General features: G+C 39.5%; 1 protein-coding gene across 1 annotated transcript in view; it reads right to left on the reverse strand.

Annotated features, from left to right (window-relative positions):
• Positions 1 to 295: 295 nt before the first annotated feature.
• The window catches only part of LOC115485364 (receptor-type tyrosine-protein phosphatase N2-like), a 187,570-nt gene continuing 163,148 nt past the window's right edge, over positions 296 to 24,717 (reverse strand). Inside the window, exons 8-9 of the mRNA XM_050970472.1 lie at positions 1,008 to 1,250; positions 296 to 454 (exon numbers count right to left, since the gene is read on the reverse strand). Coding sequence (XP_050826429.1) covers positions 296 to 454; positions 1,008 to 1,250 — 402 coding nt within the window. The remainder of the gene's footprint in view (positions 455 to 1,007; positions 1,251 to 24,717) is intronic.

Genomic DNA, 24,717 nt, shown 5'->3' on the forward strand with positions numbered 1-24,717 from the left:
GCGTGTCCACCCCCGCTGGGCTCAAATGGGTCCCCTCGAAGTGGGTAAAGCCCTTCCTTCCAGGGAAGACACACAATCCAAACACCGCCCCCCAAGTCACTCAACCCGCCCTCCGGCGGAAACGCAAAGTCAACGTCGTGTCCGGTGTCCCCCAGGCTGAACCATCCACCCCAGAACCCTCTGTGCTAACCTATTTTCTTCGTCTATTTCAGTTACAACCCGACCCGCAAGCTTAAGTTTGTTGTTCTGTCTCACCCTCCTATGTATTATCCCAAGATTTTCAATCATTTATAAGTTACTCCTCCGCCTTCTGTCTACCGCCGCACCGCAGATCAACCACGTCTCCCTCCCAGCAGCTCTGAACTCGAGCCGAGAGACTTCGCCTTACGAAGAGATGCAACCACTCCCCCCTCCTCCATCCCCACAGGGTTTGCAATCTCAAGTCCAGATGATACTGAAGAACAACAATCATCACTCAATTCAGAGACTGACTTTTAAAGACTGAGTTTTTAGTTTCGTTTCCTTTTTTAAACTAAAAAAGGGTGAGATGTTGCGGTGCGCGGCCAATTTCCAGTTATGTTTCTCCCCTAATTTGTACTGTTCTCCCCATTTTATAATGTTCTCCCCGGTTTCAACCCTATATTTCAGTTTGATGGTTCAGCCCTGGTTCCCCCTTTCCCCAGATAGTACCTTCCCTGTCTGGGCATGCTGCCAACCCCTTGTCTCCACCCCCGTTCCTCTGGCAACCCTCCATTTTGTTACGACTTTCTCCCCTCCCCAGCCCTGTCCATCTCCCAGGGCCCTGCCCATTCTTCCAGAGACTTCTCCCTTCCCCAGGGAGTGATTGGGCAGGTGCTCTGGGCCCCTCCCTGGCTCAAATATCATTCGTTGCCTTTCATGTCTGTTAAGTGCAATACCCCTCCTCAGTTTTCCCTCATTGGTTCATGTATTGTATCTTTGCCTATGTTCCACCCCCTTTATAAGTTATTGTCACTGTCCCTCCTTGCCTTTGCTCCCCGGACTCCCCCAGGAGACAATAAACCCTCTCTGGACTGCATCCCGGAGTAAAGGTCCTCTTTTCCTTTCGCTTCCTTCACCCAAAGCTGCTCCTCGAACGCTGCACCAGCCTGCCGAAGGCGCTGCCTGAACGCCCCTGGCTCGCCTAGGCAGTGCCCCCCGCTGCTAGCCGCTGCTTGTGCTCTCCAGCTAGCCGGCGCTCCCTCCTCCCCACCGTGTGGGGAGTCGAGGGTCTTCAAAGCAGCAGCGCAGCAGACAGAGGAGATATATGGAGACAAAAAAAGACATAGTCTAAATCATATACATCATCATCAGCTTTCTCTTTTGCATTCTGCAAGATAAGCCTTGTCTTTTCTACTTCTGCATATAAACACTGATCTACAACAATAGGATCTGTTGAACAAGAGAAACTATTTTCTTAATAGAACACCTAAGATGTGGATTACTGAGTCTTTAAATACATAGAAGTGATCTAACCAAGTTAGACCAAAAATGCACATATTGAACACTCTTCTTGTGGCAGCAACCACAGGTGGGTGCTTGGAGAAGAGTAAGAACAGGTGGAGAAGTGAATCAGGGCACTTGCACTTGCCCTGGCCATGTGATGATTCTCTCCCAGTCTCCACTCTGAAACATGGTGGGATTTAATTTGGATGCTTCAGTATCTTGAGCTCTTCTGTGGATACCCCCTGATCTGAAACATGGTCCAACATCCTGTGATGTGAAAGCCTCTATTTCTGCCTCTAAGCAGAGAGAAGAGGAAGGCTATTCCTGAATCTCACACTCTAGAGGCATCCCATTGAAACTGTCCTCATGTACTGAAGTTTTGGAATCTCTTGACAAGTCAGAACCATCCCAACTCTTTCCAAACTTCAGATGTTAAGAGATTTAAAGCAAGTTCTAATGCCTTTGCCTTTTATCTTGCCAAATAAAATGTCCAGGAAGATCTCGTTTTTTTACTGATGGAAATTTGGTTGCTATGCTTTATCAAGGGGAGCTTGAATTCAAATTCACTATTTAACACCCAAGCATAATTGTGCATTTCCTTGAGATGAGAAAGCAGGTCAAGGAAAGGCTGAACCAACAAGTCAATGGCTCCTGCAGTTCTGCAGTCTGTCTCCTTATCCATATTATCCTGCAATATGACACAGAGGTATTCAAGAAATTTTACAGAGTTCTGCTTTGCTCTGACAATCCATAAAGTCAATAAAAATTAACTCTCTCATCTTGATGAATTTCCCTTGACAAATATCCAACATCAGGAAAATTCCACTTGTAGCACTAAAAGAAAATTTCTCAGTACAAGTATTTTCTAGGCATCAAAGCCACTGGCAACACTCAGAAATAATCAGAATGATTAATCTTCCTTTCCATAAAAGTTATTAAAGTCTCAAAATTTCTAACTGTATATTTTATAATCACAAATGTTAGCACTTCATCTCGATGTAACTTAAAAAAAATCCAGACCAATTTAAGTAAACTTATTCTTAAAAGTTAAACATGAAAATACATGTTTTGATTAATATGACTAGGTAATGCATGAGTTAGAAAAATAGATTACTGGAATTTCTACCCTAAACCCATATACAGTTTACTGTATAAAAAATTTATGCTGCAAAGTTCCAAAAATGAAGCCTCATTTTCAAAATTGCCTGACATTTTGGATCTCATCTGATTCAAACTGTAGCTTTGAGTACCGACTAGCTTTGAAAATCAAATGACAGTGACACGTGCTAAACATTGAATCTAAATAATTCAAAATTAAAAAGTACTTTTGAAACTCTAGTAAGAGCCTTGATAAGAAGTGAAATAAAGTTTTCAACACAGTGCAGAAAAATTTCTGAGTTTTCTAACTAGAAATTTTCAATCATGTCCACAAGACTGCTCTTACCCCCAGTCATGATCTGCTTCAGTTTATGCTAATTTCTTTCACCCAAGCTGTTTCTTAAACCCATCTTTCCTGATTGGTTTTTTTTACAAAGCAATTCAGCATTATTTAATCTTACATGACACACAGACAGTGACTTACTAATTAATATGCCAAGTAAAGCAGGTAAACTAAATCACCTCTTAAATTAAGAAACCAGATCCTTTCTATTAGAGCATAAACATAATTTAAAACATTGATCTTAATAACTCGTGCACTATTAAGGAAAAAGCAGGTGGCTTAGCGTTGCTAATGCTGAATTGATATTACAGAAAAATATGAGAATCTTAGGTTGGTGTATTATGTACTTGAGTTGCTTTCTAGCTGCACCATCAGCATTTAAATCATGAAATTAGATTCCTATTCATGAGACACACTCTTCTGAATTTTAACATGCATATTGTAATTATTTTTAGAAATAAGGGATAATGTTTTTTCCTGGTGGATACTATTTATTTTATTTTATTATTAAAATAACATGTTTTTAAACATTAACTACAAACTGCAGGAAGCAGGGCAGGTATCTCCCTGATAATCAGCAATCAAACATGCTCTTTCCATTAGCAGGTTGGGTGAAAACAGAGGCTGAGCTGGAGTCAGTGCACACTGAGTGCCCCAGCATCACAAGTTCAGCAAAGGTCACTGATGAGACTGCAGGCAGTTTTGTTCAGCTCTGTTTTGCAATGGCCATTTAAAGTCTATATTTTGATTATTATTTTTAATGCTTACAGACCTGCACCAGAAATCTCTTGTGCACAGTTTACAGCTGCTCAGGATCCCTTCCAGGCAGAAACAGAGAAGTCTCCTGCCTGCTACCCAGACCAGAATTCACCCCTAGTTTCTGCAGAGTAACATCATACATCCGACCCTGAGAGCCAGTAGCTTCCACTCTGATACATTCAAAGAGCTGAAAATAGGGACACGCTGTCTCCTGCTGCACTATGTGCCAATTTTGCAGTGGTTTTTTTGCACTTTGATGGTGAAGATGTAGCATTTAAATACATATTGCAGAGCAAGGCTGAAAGCAGATGCCTAAATGGTGGTATATAGAATACACTGTCACTTCTTTATAAATTATGATGGTAAATTTGTCACAATGGTCACTTATTCATAGAATTTTCCTAATTAACCCCTGTATTTTGAACCTTTGGATACTCGTTCATCTTCCCCCTAGTCAAACAAAACCTTTGTCAAAATACTGGCATCTTGATCTCTTTTTCACATTGGGAACATTTAAATGATGGATTTAGTTGCACAACAACAGAATGAAAACACCAGGGAAAATAAATGCCACAGGAGAAAAAATCTTTACACTGTTACCTGCAAAACATGATTATTCATTTAGATAAGTATAGTTTAAAATGCCTTATTGTAAGGCCTGCAAAGACCCTGAAAGAAATAAACTCCAGATCTGAATGCAAACTCAGTCATCTTTATGTCAACACAAATACCAGGTCAGGCCAAAGTTTACTCTTTTAGATTAAAAATAAGAAGAAAGAAAAAGTAAAAAGCTCTACAAGCAGGGATGTGCCCAGTAGGAATTCTCTAGCTGATAAGTTAATGGCATGGTCCAGGGCTGTATTCTGGCTCATCATCACCTATGCCAAAATGCTGTGGTTTTACTACTGTAAGAGTTTCATTAAACGTCCTTGTTGATACTGAGGGTTGACAGAAATTGTTATGAATTTAACACTAGGATGGAGGCAGAGTTAGTGATCTCACAGATAATTTAACTTGTGACAAGTCTTTTCACAGGGAATACAATTTTCAAAAGGAGACCACAGAGTTCATGAGCGCATGTGAAGCATAGGTGTGAGGGGCAGGTGCTGTTCACACCTGCCAGACAAGCATTTGTGTCAGAGCACACAACACAGACTTCAGATAAACCATTTGCTATTTAGATGACATTTGTATCTAGAGCAGTTCAGGTTTTGGAGGGATTTGGATATACAGGCTCTATCCTTAAAATCATTCACTTAGGTGCTGTAAAACAGGTGTGTAAAAGAAGGGAATGAAACCTGCTGTTACCCAATGCCAATGGATACAGAGGCTCTCCGTTCAAAGCTTTTGTTGAGTGTGAAATGTGGCAATAAAAGAGGATCAAACATGCAGTAAAATACTCTTCTGGGAGCTTAAAAACCCTCAGTGCAATCAGTGTTAACGAATATGCTCACATCAAACTGAGAAACAATATGACCACTGCCAGACGAGCTGTGTATGTGACATTGTCACTTAACCAACAAGAGAGTGCTCCTCCAGCCCAGGGCTGTGTGCACTCTCCTGAGGATGACAGGGAGGCTCCATTCAGAATGTCATTAGTAACTCCAAATCTGCCTGCTAGGATCTGAACACCAGTTATTTGAAAAGAATAACCAAGGATATCTGAACATGGGAATGAGAGACAGGAGTCTTTGGTCCCAGTTTTGGTCTTATTAGCTCAATTTAACAAATAATTTCCCATATCTTTATGCTGCTGCTTGAAAGCTGCTTTTGATGAAACCAGAAGCAAAACACCTCCCTGTACTTTCAAGCAGGGCTCACATACAACACAGTCAGTTAAAAAGCTAATGAGGCAGGGATGTAGCAACAGCTCCTTTCACTAGACTGATCAACCACTTTACAAATGAACATGGTGCTTCTTTAAGAGGCCCAAACATGCTGAAATGGTCCTTCAGTCAATCTCCAGCTATATTTACTCCTCAAAACAGAAAGCAAGATATGAATGATTTAAAGTAGCTGTAGAGCTGACTGAGAGAAAGAGCCAGACACATGAAAAATGTTATTTTTGTTGAGAACGGCAGCTGCCACGGTGTAGCACCACTTTGTGGTCTGGGGCTGCTGCTTAATAAATGACAGCACAAATCCTGCTGCAATCCTTTAGGAAAACTTCTGCAAGACAAAACATCCTGTATACATGCAGCGATAACCGCACATTAGAGAATGAAGCATAAATGGATTGTAGGGCAAAAGCCATCTGTTGTACCTCCAGTTTATATTTAGTGCTGTATGATAAAATATCTCCAAAGCCACATAAATCATTGTGATAGTCTAAGCCAACCTCTATGATCTCTATTCAGAAACTGCAGCAGCTATCTTTAAAAGGGTCCTTCCCAACAATAACAAAATCTGACCCTATTAATGAGATCAGAGCTTAAAATTACTAGATATTAAATGATGGAAATTATTGTTCTGTTACAATTAATAAAATTCCACCCTTGCACCCATAAAACACTTCAAATTTTACTAAGTTATAAAAGTATTGGGGTTTAGTTTGCACTAACATGTGAATATGAATTTGGCTTATGTGATGCAGATATATGTAGTCCATGGAATAGGACTTACAATAGGAGCATAAAATTTATAATAAACTTGTAACATATTTTTGTCTTAACTTCCCAGTAGAAATAAATTCATTTTGTACATTTATCTCTTTGTAAATTCTCATAGACCTTATAACCATTAGTAGCATATTTAAGTCCCATTAAAAGAGACAAACAGAACAAAGCTTTGCCTGCTCTTCCCTGTGCTTGTAAGAATAACTTGCACAGGTCTGTGAGATATCAACTGCAATTTGTTAAACTTTTAAGAAAGCCCTGAACCTGAAGAAAGTTATATGAAACCTGGTCTGTGCTTTAAAGACTAGCGAAAACTATTTGATGTGTGTTTGGAACTCAGACTAAGGTTGTACTCAAGGAGTCCACACCAACAAAATCCCAGGGGGATGTCTGAAGAGACCATGGCAATTCCATGGCAGCTACACCACTGCTTTCAAAGGGGACAGTTCTTCTTAGCAGGGCATTGGCAAGCAAGGTTGTGCTCTTCCTTTTGGGATAGCTGCCAAGTGGTGTTTATGGCATGGAATTAGACCAAGGAAGTGAACTCAAGGACTTTAGGAAAGATCCTTAATTTTCCTTCTTTTCCTTGTATGCAGGAACAAATGGGTGTAGCAGACTTTCTGCTATCTGTGCTTTATCTTGCATTCTAATGATTCTAATGTATTTGTTTGAGACTTAACCAAAGCATTTCCTCCATTTCTCCCTCAGCATTTTCAATCACAACTGTTGCAGGCAGATGGTCCTGAGCTCCTTCAGAGCTGGAAGCAGGAGCAGGGGAATAAGCTGTCACTGTGTTCAGAACATTTCTAGTCAATTCTAAAAGTTTCTCTAGGACCAAACAAGACTGTACACTCATGCAAAGCCTCTGGTTATACACAGAAGGGAAATAGCTGCAGGAAACTTTAGGTTTGTTTGTCAAGCTAGTTCAACCAGCCAGTCCACAAGGTATAAAGCCATGAAAATGATGGCATTCCTCACCCTGCCCAGGCCTGGCAGGACAGGGAATGTGATTATGGGTGATTGTCACCCCAAAGACATCTGTGGCAGATACATTCATTACATGCAGAGTGTTTGAGGCATGGCTTTGAGCAGGTGAAGGAAGACAAAGAGAAATCATCATTATTTATCATGTGCCAGATGGCAGGAATGCCAGAACCAGGATGGTTCTCCTAGGGACACACCAATATCACCATTAGTCAACAAAAATCTAAAAGGACAGAAAACAAATCCTTGGAAAAGGCATGAGACCAGATTGCACAAACAAGTTAGTAGCACCCAAAGGGTGATACTTCCTTACAGCTAAGGGGGAAAAGTCCTCCCTTTTCCTTCCGCCTTCAAAAACTTGTTCTCATTTTCTAATGATGGCACTCAAAGTGCCAGTACAGAAAGAAAATCTGATACAGGGTTGGCAACTACCCCATTTTGAGAAGGAGAAGAGACGAGATGGATCCAGGGTCCCTTCAGACAATGTTTTCAAGACTGTGTTTTTGTTTCTCCAGATGCTTGTAGAAGCAGACAGGCTTTGAAATATGACAGCAATATGAGGAAAAGTCACCATAAAAAGACAAATGACCTTGCAGTCAGCATGGATGGGCATTACAGTCATGGTCATTTGGGCCATAGGAAGAATAAGGTGCAGCTGACAGTTCACCTCTGTCCCTCTTGGAGCTATGGACTTCATACAGAACCAAATGCTGCATGCCTGAAGGATGGCTGGCTCACCTGGGCAGTACAGACCTGTGTTTTTCCTACTAATCTAGAGAATGCACTGTTCCAAATTTCATAAATGCATCCTACAGAAAAGAGGGAGGATTTAGAGGATTTTTAGAGTAAACTTTAGAGTGATCTTTGCAGAAAAAAAAAATAAAGATCTTACTGAAAAAAAATAAAAAGAGAAAATGGCATGGTTTTAGTAGAAAGTTTAAAGGTCAAAAGAAAAAAAAGGGTAAAAAAAGTACCCCAAGGAAAAATACCATGTCAAGGGTGGTACCAAGGCTGCTGAAGGCTTGAGAAAAGTATGTGTGGCAGTCAAGTCCCATTTACAACATGTTGTAATATCTGAAATAGTGGGCAATGAATGTGCCCTATGATACTGCTGCAATTGAAAGATCTTTTCTCTTGTCCAGTCCTAGTATGACATGGGAGACACAAACAGTCAGTTCATTATGCAATTCTCAGTTAAAATTTAAATTATAAAAAGTTCCAGAAAATTCCACAGATGTCTTTTTGACACTTCATAATTTTCCCTTGGTAATGTACTTAAGTTGTAACAATCATCTGAAAGACATAAAATATGATGGGGAAGGTGGAGGAAAAGAAGCACTTACTGCTAACTCTACACTGGCGAGATAAACCCCAGTCATAATCTGACCTGATATTAATTTCTGTATGAGAAAGGGTTTTCAAAAGAAATCAAATGCTAAATACTTCTATGTAATTGTAAAGAAAGTAACCTGTGAAGTCATGGGCTATTAACTAATCACTATACTTCAACTAACGGCAGCATACAGTTGCTAGGTAACCCCTGATAAGATGTGTGCATTGGCTGGCTGAGGATTGCTGGAGAAAAGTGATTCCCTCTGCCAGCACCACCACCACCCAAACCATCACTGAGTCAAACTGATTACAAAGGAGTTTCTGTTTTGACTGATTTTATAGGAGATAAATGGTGACTACGTTGTGTTTAGACAGACGAAATCTGCACGCTGGTTGATAAAATCTAAAAAAATGCAATCAATGAAGTGCATCTGTTGCTTTTTCAATGGGTTCATTTACCCTTGACATCATAATGCTGCATGCTGCAATCCAGATGATTTATTTTTATATATTGCATTATATTTCATAAGATGTAAAGAGTCAGATGACTAGAAGCTGACTGAAAATCAATGAGGAACAGATACCAACTGGCATATATGAGCAGTGCTTCCCTTCTACAATTTTTTAACACTTTTTACTCTATTTCACACTATCACATTTATGTGTTTGATAGAAACCTGAAATTCAATTCCATTTGAGCATTTTTTTCTTTATTTTCATTCACCAAGTTAATGTTAAATAAAAATGAATGCTAAGCCAATTCAGTAAATAGCTTTTGAGGAAATATTATACTGACTTGTTCTGAATAGAACAGAAATGAAAACAATTTTAAAATCAAAGCGAAGAAGACATCCCCAATATCAAGAACTACATGGAAACTACTGGCAGAAAGGAATAGGCTCAGTTTCTTTATCCAACTGCTTAGCATTCAATGTAGTATCCATAAATTGCAAACTATTTTGGCAAAAAGACTTGATGACTTCTAACAATGACCTGTAATGCCTTCCCTGCCCTGGAAAATCATACACTCTCAAGTAAATTATTTCAAAGCAATAAATTCAAAGGTATTTCATCCTTCTAAACTTCTGAATTTTACAGTGTGGGAGAGTTGTCTCCCTCTTCTGGAGGGAGGGAGGAAGCACTGGAAAGAAAGAACAAAAATAAGAGATGACAACATTATTACCTTGTCCTTCTGAGTTAGCATTGAGATTCAAGGATGCACCAGGGGTTTCTACACTACCAGAAGAGAACCACAGTTGTTTGCATACACTTTGAGTGGCATCACTATTTTTGTATCTCCATCACACACCTCCTGTGCTGGCATCAGACAGGGCTCTTTCTGTGGCATACACTGCTCACAGCTTGATGCAACAAACTGCCCAACAACTATATTGAGAAACAGCTTGTTTGGTTTTTCTAATTTGGAAAACAAAGGCGCACTGCAAACTGCGCTGACTGGGAAGTCATACATCTTTAACACAAAGTAAAAAGGAAAAGAAAAGAAGGAAATATCCTTTAGATATTTCAAATGCCTTCCTCTTCCCTTACAAAGTGCCCTGTCAGCATGGCTGACCCCATATCACTTCTCAACATCAGCCAAAAAAGAATGAGCTCTTTATTCTCTTTGTGTTCAAAAGTTAATATTAGGGAACTTGCCAGTAAAGAGAGGGTTTCAGGCTACTAGAAAAGACTCTTGATCAGCTATGAAACTAATGCAGACTACAAACTATTCACTGCTTACATAGGCCAGCAGCTGTCAGAGGGTTGCCCTGGCAGGTAAATCACCCACTGGAACATCAATGCATGTGCTACATGAAGTGTAGGACAGAACTAAATGCACAAGGGATGGAGACCTGCTGGACTTTGAGATCTGACTGCTCAAGCTGAGTGTGCTCACACACTCTGCGGGCACAGCCTCAGAGCTCTGTCAAAGATAGCCACAAATGGCTGAAGATGAGTCAGGAACCCCCAGGACAGGCTTATCAGACTGACATGGAGCTCGGTGAACATTATTCCATCATTTGCACCTGCAGCCAACACTGAAGACTGTCATATCCTAGTTTACCTAGTTATTTATATGACAGAATCATCTTGACACCTTATATAGAACAGAGACCTATTCAGTCTTAGCTTTTAAACTGAATTCCATTTAACTATGCAGTCCCAGCTTTTGACTTTCTCTTTAATCAGTGATGGGAAATAAAAGGCAATTCCAATCATAGCTGGACTCTGCTGATTATAGAGCTCAGCTGACTACACTCCTGTCATAGATGATTCAGTTAAGTGTCTGTACAGATAAGTTTGGGTGGATAATGTCACTTTTCTAATCAGTGGGCTCATATCTCACTGGAGGATAAGGGTGCAGAAAACTGTGAGCCAGTCTTTCAAAGCCCTGGGAAAAGCCAGAGCCAGTCTTATGGGTTGAGATCTGGAAACCATGGATCTGCTACTGCCCACTCCTCCAGTGTCCCATGCAACAAGAGCTGGGGTAAAGTTTCTGTAAACGAGCAGGACTGCACCCTTGCATGTACCACTTACCTTCTCAGGAAATGATCCAGCAAACCCCTGAGCATCTGGTAATCTGTCAGGTATTTAGCATGAGGGAATGCATCCTGGTGGTTCCCTGTACCTGCTACATCAAGGTAATTAATAATAAGCATTTAAAGAGACCTGGCATGAAGCAAGGAAAGGATCTTCCTCTGAAAGCTCTACATCCTGTCTACAGCTGAGCAGGAATACTGCATTCAAACCCTGCAAATAAACCATTTCACTACAGAGGGGTTATGTGGTTCCTGTTCTCCTGAGCCAGAAAAGCCACAGTTGATACAATTTTTCATTCTGCTCTCCCGACCTGTGGTCCGATGGCAGATGTTTTAGACTATGCTCTAAATTAAAGGCAGGTGCCAATACAATATATTGTTGTGACATTCAGCTATATTAAAGATGGCTTCCTTCTTCTGTTTCTTTTGGCTATTTGCATTCTTAATCAGAGACAGAATTTGGCTGAGAATCTGGGAGTCCCAAGGATGAAGCAGAAATTTCAGCAGAAATTTAATTGCTCAAAATGTATCAAGTTGCCATATTTTGTTTATTTCCTGAGATTTAATTACGAAAATTACCAGTCTGCAACTCCAAATTGCATGACAACTGTTGAACTTACAGTCTCACAAGGATATTCACCCCAGAGCACAACAACACACACATTGCTTCACTACCATCAATTAATAGAAGCTACCAGTAATTAGAAAGGGCAGAATAAACTCCACACTTCCTTTATTCCCTGACTGCTATAATGAGGATGCCATTCTATTGTCTCCTGGGTGGGATCTTGTGGTACTTCTGTTCTTACTGTTTTTTCTAAGGCATATTGAGTACAAACATGGTTTCACTTCACAAAATGTCTCAGTGCCCTCACCAGTCTGTTCATCCTTGTCAAATCAGAATTTCACACATTGTTTTCTGCACAGTCCCTAATCTTAGCAAAAGTTTCATTTCCCCAGTCCATTGCCACCGGCTATTAGTCTGGCACAAAACTCAAGCTCAAAATGAAAAAGATAAAACAGAGACAAGACAGCAGACACAGCCACTATTGCTCTGTTTTGTCTTGTCAGACCTAACAAAATATGGTTAATAGCACTGTTGTGTTATTGGTGAGCCAGAGGGACAAGCAGGTGTGTCTTGTCATGCCCTGTGAACATTACCTATTCCTGAAATATTCTGCGTCTGCCCATTAGCGTTTCCAAAGTTCAACATGTCAGTAGACAGAGGAACATTTCATTGTCTAATGGATAAAACCCAGCTATAACAACATGGTATTAGCCACTGTGGACATTACTGACCAACAGGGTCACACACAACACCTGGATCTACTCCAAACTTTGACTGTTGAAACCAAAATAGTAAAGTATTAAAATGCCAATTTAAAATTTCACACATTAATAATATATTTTTTAATATTATGGCATCCTGATATGATCTTATCTGACAGACTTTAAGCATTTTTGCCTACTTGGTACCAGCAAAGTAGAGAAATTGAAACTTGTTTAGAAAGGAGACAAAATTATTTTTATTTTATATATTTATTATATATTTAAAGATGTAATGAAACACCATCAGTATGTTAAAAAAATTATCTGCAGATTCTGGCTTATCTGAGTGAAAAACTCTCTTCTCTGGTTTAGAAAAGAATGATTTTCTTTCAGCGTTTAAATTTGCATGCCAATATACTTTGCATATAATTTACATAACATAGACTATCACAACCACTTTGCTTCTTATTGTAAAATCCAAGATCAGCTCCAAGCATTTCATAGCTGAGATTATTAAAACATTTTGTTAAGTCAAGTCTGAAGATAAGCTTCCATCCTGCTGCTTCTGGAGTTGCACACTAATGGGCAGGAAAGGTGAGTGTCTAGTTCTGACACTGGATAGGACTTTGGGTCCTAAAATTTCTCATGGACTTGTTTTTAAATCTGGGTAATTTCATTTAGTATCTTCATAGCTTATATACTTTATTTAAAAATGAGAAAGGTGATAATTTTTATTCCCTTTCTTTCCTAATCTTGTATTTTTCAGTGATTATCTTAATCACTCAAAGACACAGCTTTCCTGTCCCTTATGTGTGGGCAGGTACCCAATGAGATCCCAATCCTGTCTAGAAAGCATTACTGTAATGCTCCTGTTAATCAAAACTACTCAGCCTTTTTTCAATTAAATGATTTATGCAAAGAAATATCAATTTGCTGCAGAATTATTTTTTTAATAGGTCCACATAAGTTTTAGGGAAACTTTGAATAGGGAATTTCTTTTCGTGTCAAAAGCATGATTTTTTATTAACGTTCAGTTGACAGAAAGCTTTACCACCATCTGTAGTTTAGTGTCAAAGCACTCCTATGGGAACCCAAAGCCCAAGCCTTCACCCATCTAACTCAGAACCAGAATCCTGATATAAATCAGGAGCTATGTTGAACAAATACCTGTCCCAGGGTCTCAAAAGCTATCTGGAATATTAAAATAGCTAAAAAAAAGAGAATCAATTCCAGGAGGCTAATGCTCAGTGCAGCTAATGAGGTTCAGCCCACAGAGAAGAGCCAAGCAGAAAATCAGGGTGTCCCTCCTTCTGCATGAGGGCCTATACCTCCCCTCAAATCTGAGACCCAAATCTGGGTCTCTGTTGTGTTTCTATCATGAAAAAAATTCATCCAAATGGGAAAGCAGTAATGCTCCACACTATCACAGAGAACTCTCCTGCTGAGCACTGCCAAGTGTGCAGGTGGTGCTTTTGTGGGGAAGATCAGAGTGCACATCCAGAAGCTGCCTGTGATACTTCAGTTGAGTGCAGTAGCAGCTCCCTGCATGAAGGTGACTGGAAATGGGACCCAGGAGCACAGCTGAGGTTCGTGAAGCACCTTAATGCACAGTCACCTTAAAAAGTTAAAATTGGCTGCATAGTGGTGTGAGTACTCAAATGATGTTGGATCTGTGTCTTACAGGTAGCACTACATTGCTTATCTCCAGACACTGCTTTGAGATGTACTATGCCTTAATATATATCTGTGGCTTAAATATACAAGACCAGGCTGGATGAGGCTTTCAGCCACCTGGTTTAGTGGAAAGTGTCCCTGTCCATGGCAAGAGGGCTGAAACAGGATGATCTTTAAGGTTCCTTCCAACCCAAGCCGTTCAATGATTCCCTGATTCTATGACTGATGCCTCTCCAATCCATGTAAGAAGGTGAAGTGAATAAAGAAGAGCTTGGTTCAAATGATGCTGCCTAACCTTGATGCAGGCTGTTGCTGTTTTGCTGCAGAAACTGATGAACTTCAAAGTCAATTCAGTGTCTTAGGAAAAGGCAAAGAGAAAAAAGGCAGCTCTCTAAGAACCACTCTGATCAAATGGGAAAGAGTTAAGAGGGGTCATTAACACTCACAGGCGTGCATCTTGCTGGGGCAGGTAGCACTAGAAGAATGGATGACTCTCTCTTTTTGGAACAGGCAATGGAATTTCCCAGAAAATATCTAACTACTTTGCATTATCTGGCATCTGCACACCAGACACCTGTACAGCTGAACACCCATCTGCTATATATGCTACATGCATTTCCTTTCTCTTTTTTTAGCTTGGCAAAGGAGTTGATTAGGAAGATAAGGTCTCTGAAAAACATTTTGGACAAAGATGCCAGCACAGATTGTATAGTTAAAGATATCAGGTCTGCCAATACATGCACACCACACTCTGCAGGCTGCTTATACTTGCTTCACAACAATTTATTGCACAAATTACTGGAATTCTGAAATACGCCATATCTCCATATTCCTATTTAGTATAGAGTTCACAAAGAAAGGGTGCCATCCCTGGAACAAGCAATATTTCTATTCTGACTATTCTCCTTTTTTGGTTAGTAGGAATATCCTTTCTTTCAGAGCAGGCTCTGCCTACCTTTCTGCTCTCTCCTGCTACAGGCAATATAGCTGAATGTTGCTGATATATTTTTGCTCAGTTCCAAATGGAAAAAAAAAATGCTTTTTGTATGGCAATTTATCCAGGAACTCAATAAAATCAGTGCAGGCGTTTTGAGTTTTAAGAGGACTGAGTCACACACTCCTGGTGGGTGCACAACCATCAGGAGCTGAATGGAACATCCCTGGATGTGTTTAAAAAAAGCCAGGATGTGGCACTGGGTGCCAGGGTTTAGTTGAGGCATTAGGGCTGGATTTGACTTGATGATCTTGAAGGTCTCTCGCAACCCAGTGATTCTGTGAATTCTGTATGTGTGATTCTGTTTGTGTGAATTGCCCAGTGTCCAGAAGCACTTACAGGTCTGTCAGGTAAATGTCAGAGAACACAAGACCTTTCCACAAAAGGATGTCCTTCTTCATACACACACACATATACATGTGTGTAAGTGTATATGTACATCTATGTGGGGTTATTTTTAGTATCTTAATGATGTGTCTGTTTTTTAAAAAGGTCATAAAACCCCTGAGAAGCACAATGAAGAACAAGATATTGTGTGCAACTCATGACTATACTACTATTACTACTACTACTACTACCACCACTACTACTACTGCTACTACTAGTAGTAATAGTAAATACTAAAGTATTTCAAGGCAAATACTTATTTTAGGACAAACCAGATTTTCATACTAGTAAAGATAAAAAAGAAGCATGAAGAAATATTTTAAACGGAGTATTTTAACATGCAAGTATATTAGTTGAACAAATTACCTGATATAGAAAACATACTACTCTCACTTTTGGAAAAATTATAATACTTTTTTCACATTATATGCTTTTTAATATGTTGGCCAGTCAGTAACTGCCTGACTATTCTGTTCACTGTACAGCACACAAAATACAAGTTACCTCTTCAGGCTGTGCATGTGCACACACAGATACAGAGATACACACACAAAATCCTGAAGCAGCAAACTGCACTTATCTTCTTCCCATTTTTATATCATACATATTTCATTAAGCTTCATGCAGAGTGTCTTCTGATTTATGGTAATTGTCAACAAAAGCAAAAAATGCCGACAATTTTAACCCTGCAGTACTGAGGATTTAACTGGGATAAAATTAAAATGTTTTGGGGGGAAAACCCCCCTGCAACACCCTAAACCGCTGGGAGCTTGACCCTTGAGATGTTGTCAATTTTTTATTTAATTTTATTGTGTTTGTTGTCTGTGGAAGCAGATGCCAGCAGCAACATCTGATGTACTGGACACCTCCAGTGTTATCCCAGCATGCTCATGGCCTGGAGGACTTGGAGTAAGACTAATTTCCATATCAAACCCAATTTAGATGAAACATCTTGGTTAAAAAAAAAAAAAAAAAGCAAAAGAAAAAGAAAAAAAAAAAAAAGCCAGTGCATCAATAGCCCCTTGATTAGATTTTCATCTCCTGAGCAGACAAATATGAATATTTATTACCATGAATGCAGATTTCCCTCTTTCCATTGCTCTGATCTTGAATATTACCCACTGCTAATTTTTATGAAAATTTGGGCAACATAATGTTTTCACATAAACTGACAGTTCTTGAGATAATCCCATTATTGTTTGGAGGGAAATGACAGTTTCCGCTTATTCATGTGTTAACGAGGGATTAAATATTGTTTTTCATCACCATAATCTAAGATGGACTGGAAATTAAAATTCAAACATTGTGCATTAGCAGAGCTTTGAGGACCAGAATTTGTTTGCATTCACTTAGTAAAGATCTGTAAATTAACAGTTTAACAATCAAGTGAAATCCATATCATAAAACCAGGATTGACATTTGTAAAATGAAGTCATTACTCTACCTGCCAAAGGTAAAGAACCAGACAAACAGTCTGCAAAATGCCATCCCTTTGTGAGAGATGAGTGCACAGTGAGCTGCTGTGGTCCCTGGGCATTCCTGGACTGGGTCACTTTCCTGTGGCACAGGATGATGTCCCTTTCCTTGTCACGGGTGCTCACACTCACTCTCTCGATATGCTCAGCTCACATTGAAAGGTCCCTCCCTGGCAGATCTCTCCAAGCACCAAAAGCAGCCTCAGTGACCCCAGAGCTGTGCCAGGCACGTGCTGTGCTCCTGCCCTGCCCAGGTCTCCCTGCACAGCACACAGACACATTGAATTCCTCGCTGAAATGGGTGCTTTGCTGGAGCTGCACTCTTCCACTTCTCTCCTATCTATCTGTTATCTCCTCGATGCTAGTGCCAAATGCCCAGCAATGCAAATCAGAGACACCTACACATTCCTAAGTGAAAACAGAGACCTGCTGGGGACTTGATACAGTTCAGGAGCCACTGCATTATTTCTACAGAAACTTTGAGTTAGTATTTCAGTGAAGTATGTTTGCATTCTCATTATAAAAATACCCCAACATTTCCCTTTGATACCAGTCAAAGCACACACAAAACTAAAACTATGCTAGTCAAAGCAACTCCAACATTTTTCTTACCTAGATCTTAAAACTATCTCATCAGGATAAATCTGCTGATTAATGCAAAAAAGAAACAAAAACGAGCTCCAAGAAACTAATTTAATAGGAATCATCAGGTTTAAATTTAGAAACTTGTAAGTTTTCTGACAAGAATTTTCTTCAATATATATAACAGATTAAGCCTTGCATTTTGAATGAGTCTGAAGTGATGGACACTACAGCCATGTTGCCTTTGAGGGTACAAACTTAGTGATGTACAAGTGCAAAGCAGTTCTGGGAAGGATGAATAAGAATGTGCTATCAGGCCTTCCCAGAAAACAAAGACCTTAAGTTTTACTCAAGTACTTAAAGCTTAGTACTAAAAAACCTACAATAAATGACAGAATTCTTTTAACCCACAGCTGAAGTTTTAATTTTATTATTTTTTAATTTTAACATGCCTTTACACCCATGCTCCAAAGATGACCACACTGAAATTGCCTGCTGTGAATGGTCCCTAGCCAGGATCTTGCTTAGGTGGAAAAGCAAACAGCCCAAGAGTCCTCACTGGCAGAGGACACAATGTGAGTACAGACAAACATGGGACCATGACAGGCTAAGGGTCCTGTTCCTGTTCATTTTACCAGCTCTGGGCCCATGATGTCAAGGATTCCTATAGGAAAGTTGGATGTCTCAAGAACTTGAATCTTAGAAACAGACTCTTATTCTCCTGTGCTTACAGACCTAGAGCAAAGGTCCTGACAAAGGTCTTTCCATGCTGACCTATGTGGGAACATTTCCAGCCCAGTGTCTGCTAGAGAGAGGGCTGAGAGACTGGGATCTGCCACTTCTTCCTCTCCTTAAATAGTTAAATATGTGTTTGAGATTGCTTCAAATCCACGTGTTCCTGCCAGGATCAAGCTCCTACCTGTGGTGATGGAAGAGTCTCCCTTTTCTACGATTTCTGACCATCTAGATCCCTCAAACTTCAGACACTTTAAAAGAATTTAATCTGCAGCCTCCCCAGCTGACCCATTACAGCACCCAAGATTTTGTTTTCCTTTGAGTCATAATAACCTGGCTGCTGGTAGAAGGAGGTTGCTGAATTTCATGAATCAGTAAGGTATCTAGTACAAACAATCATGTTCTTCTATTTAAAGATTCTCTATTAATATATTGAGTGCAGGCTGCCAAATCACAGTTAAGGTGAATAATAACATTGATTCTTAAACAGAATTACCCTGCAGTTTGCTCTATGTAGCCAGAGCTAGTATCTAAATCTCTTCTCTCTGCAGATTTATAATGGTTTCTAAGGGAAACTCTGCTTTAAAAACAATGGCATGACACAGCCTAAACCCAAGATAAATCCTTAAAACAAACACATGCAACTTTTTAACCAGCACAATGCTAAAAAAGACAAAAAGGAAGAACACTGGTAGGATGCATAAGTTCCTGAAGCCACAAGGCAAACTGTATCTTGTTTCATTTTACATGATACTGAATAAAAATTGAATTGCTGTAGTTACCATGGCAACTGCCACATCACTTGGCACTTCTGCTCCTTTAAATCACACAGTGCTACTGTAAAGGAACTCATGAACCAATGTGACACTTGAATACTTGTGCTTTATATACTGTTTCAGGAGGAAAACATAAATCATTATGGATTGATAGTTGTCTCTGAAAATCAGGTTTGCTGTATTTTTCTTTACATTATAATCTCCTCATTTCCTTGTCGTGTTCTTTACAAATTTGTAAAGAAGATGGAGGGCGTTGTCACAATCAGAGCACAAGAAAAGAAATTACTACTGACACATGATTTCCAAACTGAAGCTGTGACCTGTCATTCAGATGTCAAAATACCTCTGCTATGCAATATTCAAATCAAATACAGGGGATAAACATTGGAACTTTGCCCCTCCACAACCAGAGACGGTGTGATATGTGACAGAAGACAGTCTCAGGAGCATCCAGGCATCGCTTTAACTCTAAACTTAGCAGCAGCTTAAAAGGAATAACAATATACTTAAAGCTAAGCATATTCTAAATGTTTGTAGAATTGAGGCCATGACTTATATTGTCTTAGTATGCTCTGTATATAACATGCAGTAGCAGAAAATAGTTGACAAAATAATGTGGTAAAATTATAGACATATTTCTGCTGCATATTTTTTGGTTTTAAACATTTAACAATTTATTAACACTCTGGATGCAATTTACTTGAAAAGCAGCCCTCTAGTGGGCTATGTACTGTAATGAATAGTTAATAAATAGCATTAACATTATATCTAAATATTAGCTAGAATGCATTTTTCAAAAGCATACAAGGTCTTAAATAAATGAGCCATAGATCTTCATCATTCTCTTTGGAGAAATTTAATGTTCTGTTTAGCTTTATTCCTAAAATTTCTCGAAGTGTTACTTCTAAATGCTACTGTGTGACTAAGTTCTGATTAGCATAACTTTACTATTCATGTGTACTTACAAACTGTAATAGTGAGATATTATTCACTGTTAGTAAAATTTCACATAAGTAGTATATTTCTAGTACAATTCTATGGAAAATATAATCTACTATTTTTTAAAGGTTACACAGCTTTAGAATCTGTAATTTGTGTGTGTGATAAGGTAATTCTTTCTCATTATGCCTTCACCCAGAATATTTCAAGGACTGTACTCCTAAAAGCTTTTCATTTAATATCATTGCTCTTATTTCTACATATAAATTTGCATGCCTTAAGGCAAAGAACCCCTCTGTGACCTGATCCATGCCTTAACCACAATAATTCATGTGGCTCCAAACACTGCCCTCCTGGAAATGTTTGTCTGCTGATCAACACAGCCACAGTGATCAGCAAAAGCCAACAGCAAGAGCTGTCTGTGGGAACTCCAGTCTCACATAACAGGAAGAAATAAACTTGTTGATCTCTAAGCCATGGGGTTTGGAAGAAAAAATGCTGAAGGCAGGCATGGGGATAAAGCCCTCCCTGGTGTCCTCTGGTCTAAGAACACTTCCCCTGCAGTGCAGAGCTGTTTGCCCTCACATGTGCCTTCAGCCTAATCAGTTCTGGTAAAAAAAGGGTGGGTTTCAGTGAAGTGGCAAAACTTAGCTGTGTCTTGGGCTAAAATTGGAGTATTTGTACATGCACAGCTGCTGTTCATACACCATGGTCAGTCTCAGACCCACCTCAGCCAAGTGATCTTGAGTACAGCATCCCTTCCAGTCCTGGGCACCCCTGGGCAGTACCTGCTCAGGTCAGGAGCACTTGGCTTGCCAAGGTGTTGCTGTAACAGAGACAGCTGGAGTAGATCCCAGGCTGATCTGATCTTTCTAACCCAAAAGCCAGCACTCAGCATTTTGCCTAGTAGTCAAAGATCAGAAAAAAGGTTTACACCTTATTCTTCAACAATTGACAACGATTTGCCAAGTTCTGCACTCCAATTTTTTTTATGGATGTCCAATCCAATATCATTCTAGGTAAAATCTGGATGGATAGGGACAATAGGGACAAAATCTGGCAACATTAAGGAAGGTAAGAAGCTAGAAACCTGCCTCAGAAGCCTGTACATCAGTGGAAAGTCTGTCTTATCATGTCCTCTAGCTTCACTAGAATTTTTAAACACTGATTTCTTTATTGTAGTAACATCACTTTATGCAACATCAACATAATTCTACACCTATCAAAATATCTATAAATGAGAATATCCTGAAACATGTCAAAATATCACTGCTCTATTTTAGGACCTCTAGAGGTATGGTGAAGCATTCATTTTGCATACATTTTAAGTTATTTCCATTTGCTTTAGAAAACTGTTCTAATTTTTATGTCTGCCATATGAGAGCCATGATTCAAATCCTACAAATGAAGTTCTGATTCCAATGATTAGGTTTTTCTGTGCATTCTTACTGGGAAATTGAAAGAGGTAATTTAATATAACTTATTCAGAAGTGGGTGATCTTTTGTCAGTTCAAGACAAGAACAGTGCCATTCCCTAGGTTTGTTTCAGGCCTCATTAATTGATTATTCAAATCACAGACTCTTATATCCCAAAACCAGCTTACACTTTCTTGAGAAGTGTCTAAGAACACTTCCCCTGCAGTGCAGAGGTGTCTGCCCTCCATTATATCTAAATATTAGCTAGAATGCATTTTTCAAAATTATACAAGGTCTTAAATAAATGAGCCATAGATCTTAATTATTCTTTTTGGAGAAATCTAATGTTCTGTTTAGCTTTATTTCTAAAATTTCCTGAAGTGTTACTTCTAAATGCTACAGTGTGACTAAGTTCTGATTAGCCAGAGAGCCTGACTGGAGAGCCTGACTCGTTATTCTGAAACTGGTTGAAAACAGATTGCAGCCAAAAGCTGAATAAACATTTATTTGTGTCACAGTAATTCTGGTCACAGCCGACCTGAGCATGGAATTGAACTTAAAAATCTTGTGTTCCTGTAAGAATTCAATGGTGCTCATGTGAAGAGATAGAAGTAGTTCCTAAAGGATGCTGTAGGGATACCTGACATGCTGACCCCTGTGCAGGGCTGTGGCTCATGGTGTCTCCTGAGCTCCCCTGGGCTGCAGAGAACCTCCTGGGAACAAATCCACTTGCAATAATGTTGGTGTGGGACTGGGGCTTCTGCTGCTGCTGATTACTGAACTCGGGAGGAGTTGGAGGAGCTGTGCAGCTGCTAAAGAGGCTTTCCCTTCATGTGAGACAAAGAGATCCTCAAGATCTTGCAGGAGTGCTCAGCCATTCAAAGCACAAGTTCAAATCAAGCAGTGGTTCACATCAAGTTGAAGCAGAGAACAGTTATGGGTCCTGCTTACATGCTGTTTAGCTCTTCACTTTTTACCAGTATTGTGTCTTTCATGGTATTATGCAAATAGACATTTCAATAACACAACACATGCAGTCATACCCTCATAGACATAACAGAACAGCTGAAGATGACCTCAGGACTTCAGAGATTTATTTCATATGTAGGAGATCAAAAGAAAATACCTCAAAGCTTCATTGTATCTGAATAAACAAGAAGGTGTGAAATGCTCATGAAGGATTTGTCTGGCACAAGCATGCATGACAATAAGACCAACAAATCTCACATGGATACTGTAGAGGAGTTCTACTGGTTTTTTAGTTTTAGTCTGTTCCAGCCCCTGTTATAGGTGCTGGAAAAATGCAAATAAAAAAGAAACATCTTGGCAAATATAATTCCAGAGATAGTACTATAGCAATGAACAGATCCTCTAGATTACAACCTCAGCACTGGTTTTCTCTACAGCCGAGTTATTCTGGTTTTCTGGTATAGTCGCCTTCTTGCAAACAAGATAAATGTCAAAATAATTCTCATTTTAAGAGTGATGCACATCATATCAAACTCTAACCTAACTCTCTGGATCCCTGTACTGTTGAATATTCTGTTACAAATGTTCTATGTTGAGGTGGATGTACGGTGGAAATACTGGTAAAATCTGTTCTATAATGGCCTGAAAGAAGCTCTGCTTGCCCAGAGTCCAGACAGTGCACTGCATTTTATCATCCACATCTTCCCCTGGAATGCACAAAACTTTTAAGTCAACATCCTGAAACATGAGCGGCTTCTGAAGTCGCAGCTTAGGAACTCTTTTTAATCCAGCTAAAGCAGAGCCCACCCTCCACTGACACAACACAGCTAACTCAGGCCTAGCTGAGAGAATCACAAGCTGTGGAAATCTTTTACATGACATAAAGATGATGAACTGGATTGCAGCTGTGGTAGGCTCCAGACCCATGTTGTTAATGACTATAGAGCACATGTTTATGCAGTGACATAAAAGCAATTCATCAGCTCTCCCTGGACTTGACTGAATGGCTCAGTAAGCTTGGTGTGAATTTCATAGTCTGTTGTTGCTTTTGAAATGTTTTTTTCTTGAGATAGGGGAAAGAAAGTGATAGATTGAGTAGCTCTGAAAAGCATTTCTCATCTCCACAGAGGAAGAGACAGTTTCCTTCCAGCACAGCCAAGGCCTGGGAAGTCACTAGTGTCCACACACTCCTTACTGAGACACAAATCCTGTTATCATAGATCAACCTAAAACAGATTCCACTATCCAGAACCACACATGAATTACTGCTGAGCTTAGGAGAGCTCCTGCATTTGTTTGGACAGTGACTCCCTTTGCCACCACCATCATTCTCCTGAGGTATTTCAGATTTGAAAACTGCCTTGCAAAATCAATCCTTTTTATTTTACAGGCCTGCATATGAAGATTATATATCCATTAAGTTTGTCATGCATCTGACACGCTGTCCAAACAAAAAGGCCATTTCTCATTCTCTACTAAAGTTTTCCTAAGTAATTTTGATTAGAGCATCTTGACTTTGATTTACTGTCACCATTATATATAATTCCATTCCTAATTCCAGTGTGAAGTAAAAGGAATCCTTATTCAACATGAAGCTCTTTCACTATCTTTAAATACATACTGGTGAATAATAATTATTCACCAGGGGGAATAAAAGACAAACTGCAAAACTGAATTGCCATAGTTAAATTTGACCTGAAATAGCCTGAATCTGATACTGTATCAACAGAAAAAAAGCTTGGTCACAGCACTTCTCTATTTTTCTTTTATATGAGAGCACAGAAATGTATTCATTATGCACACAATCATATCTGCCAAGACTTAGAAAGGGGAATGTACACAGCTGGGAGGATTCACATCCAACAAAATACATAAGCAGCTGAATAAATGTTCTTCCATCACCTTACTTGGTCCAAACCACTTGGTTCTTTCTCTGCTGATCACCCTTTTTTGGATATAACCTGGATTATATTTAGGCCAAAATGTCTGCTTTGCTTGGGTTAATCAGTTTTCACTTTTTGCCTTCTAATAATACCTATTTGGTAGAGTGCAAAGAACAGAATTCTGTCCAAGTCTTCATTACCCCAAGTTGTATCAGTGTTTTTTTATAAAAAAGTTACAACAGCATAAATATATGGAAGGTAAATTCTACAGTGACTTTTTTTGAACCAAACACAAGAATCAGGCTGGTAAGGTCTCTGGCCTAAGAACTCTTCAATTTTTCACACTCAGTTAGCTGGTCTTAGAATCTAGGAAGTCCTTAAAGTTATAGCTCCAGCACATCCCTAGACTACCATGGCTACAGCAATCCTACAATGGGCATTAATGATACCTTTAGCAGGTGAAAGCTTCCTGCATTCCAGCTA

The sequence above is a fragment of the Serinus canaria genome, chromosome 2 (genome assembly GCF_022539315.1).
Source record: "Serinus canaria isolate serCan28SL12 chromosome 2, serCan2020, whole genome shotgun sequence".
Lineage (NCBI taxonomy): Eukaryota > Metazoa > Chordata > Aves > Passeriformes > Fringillidae > Serinus > Serinus canaria.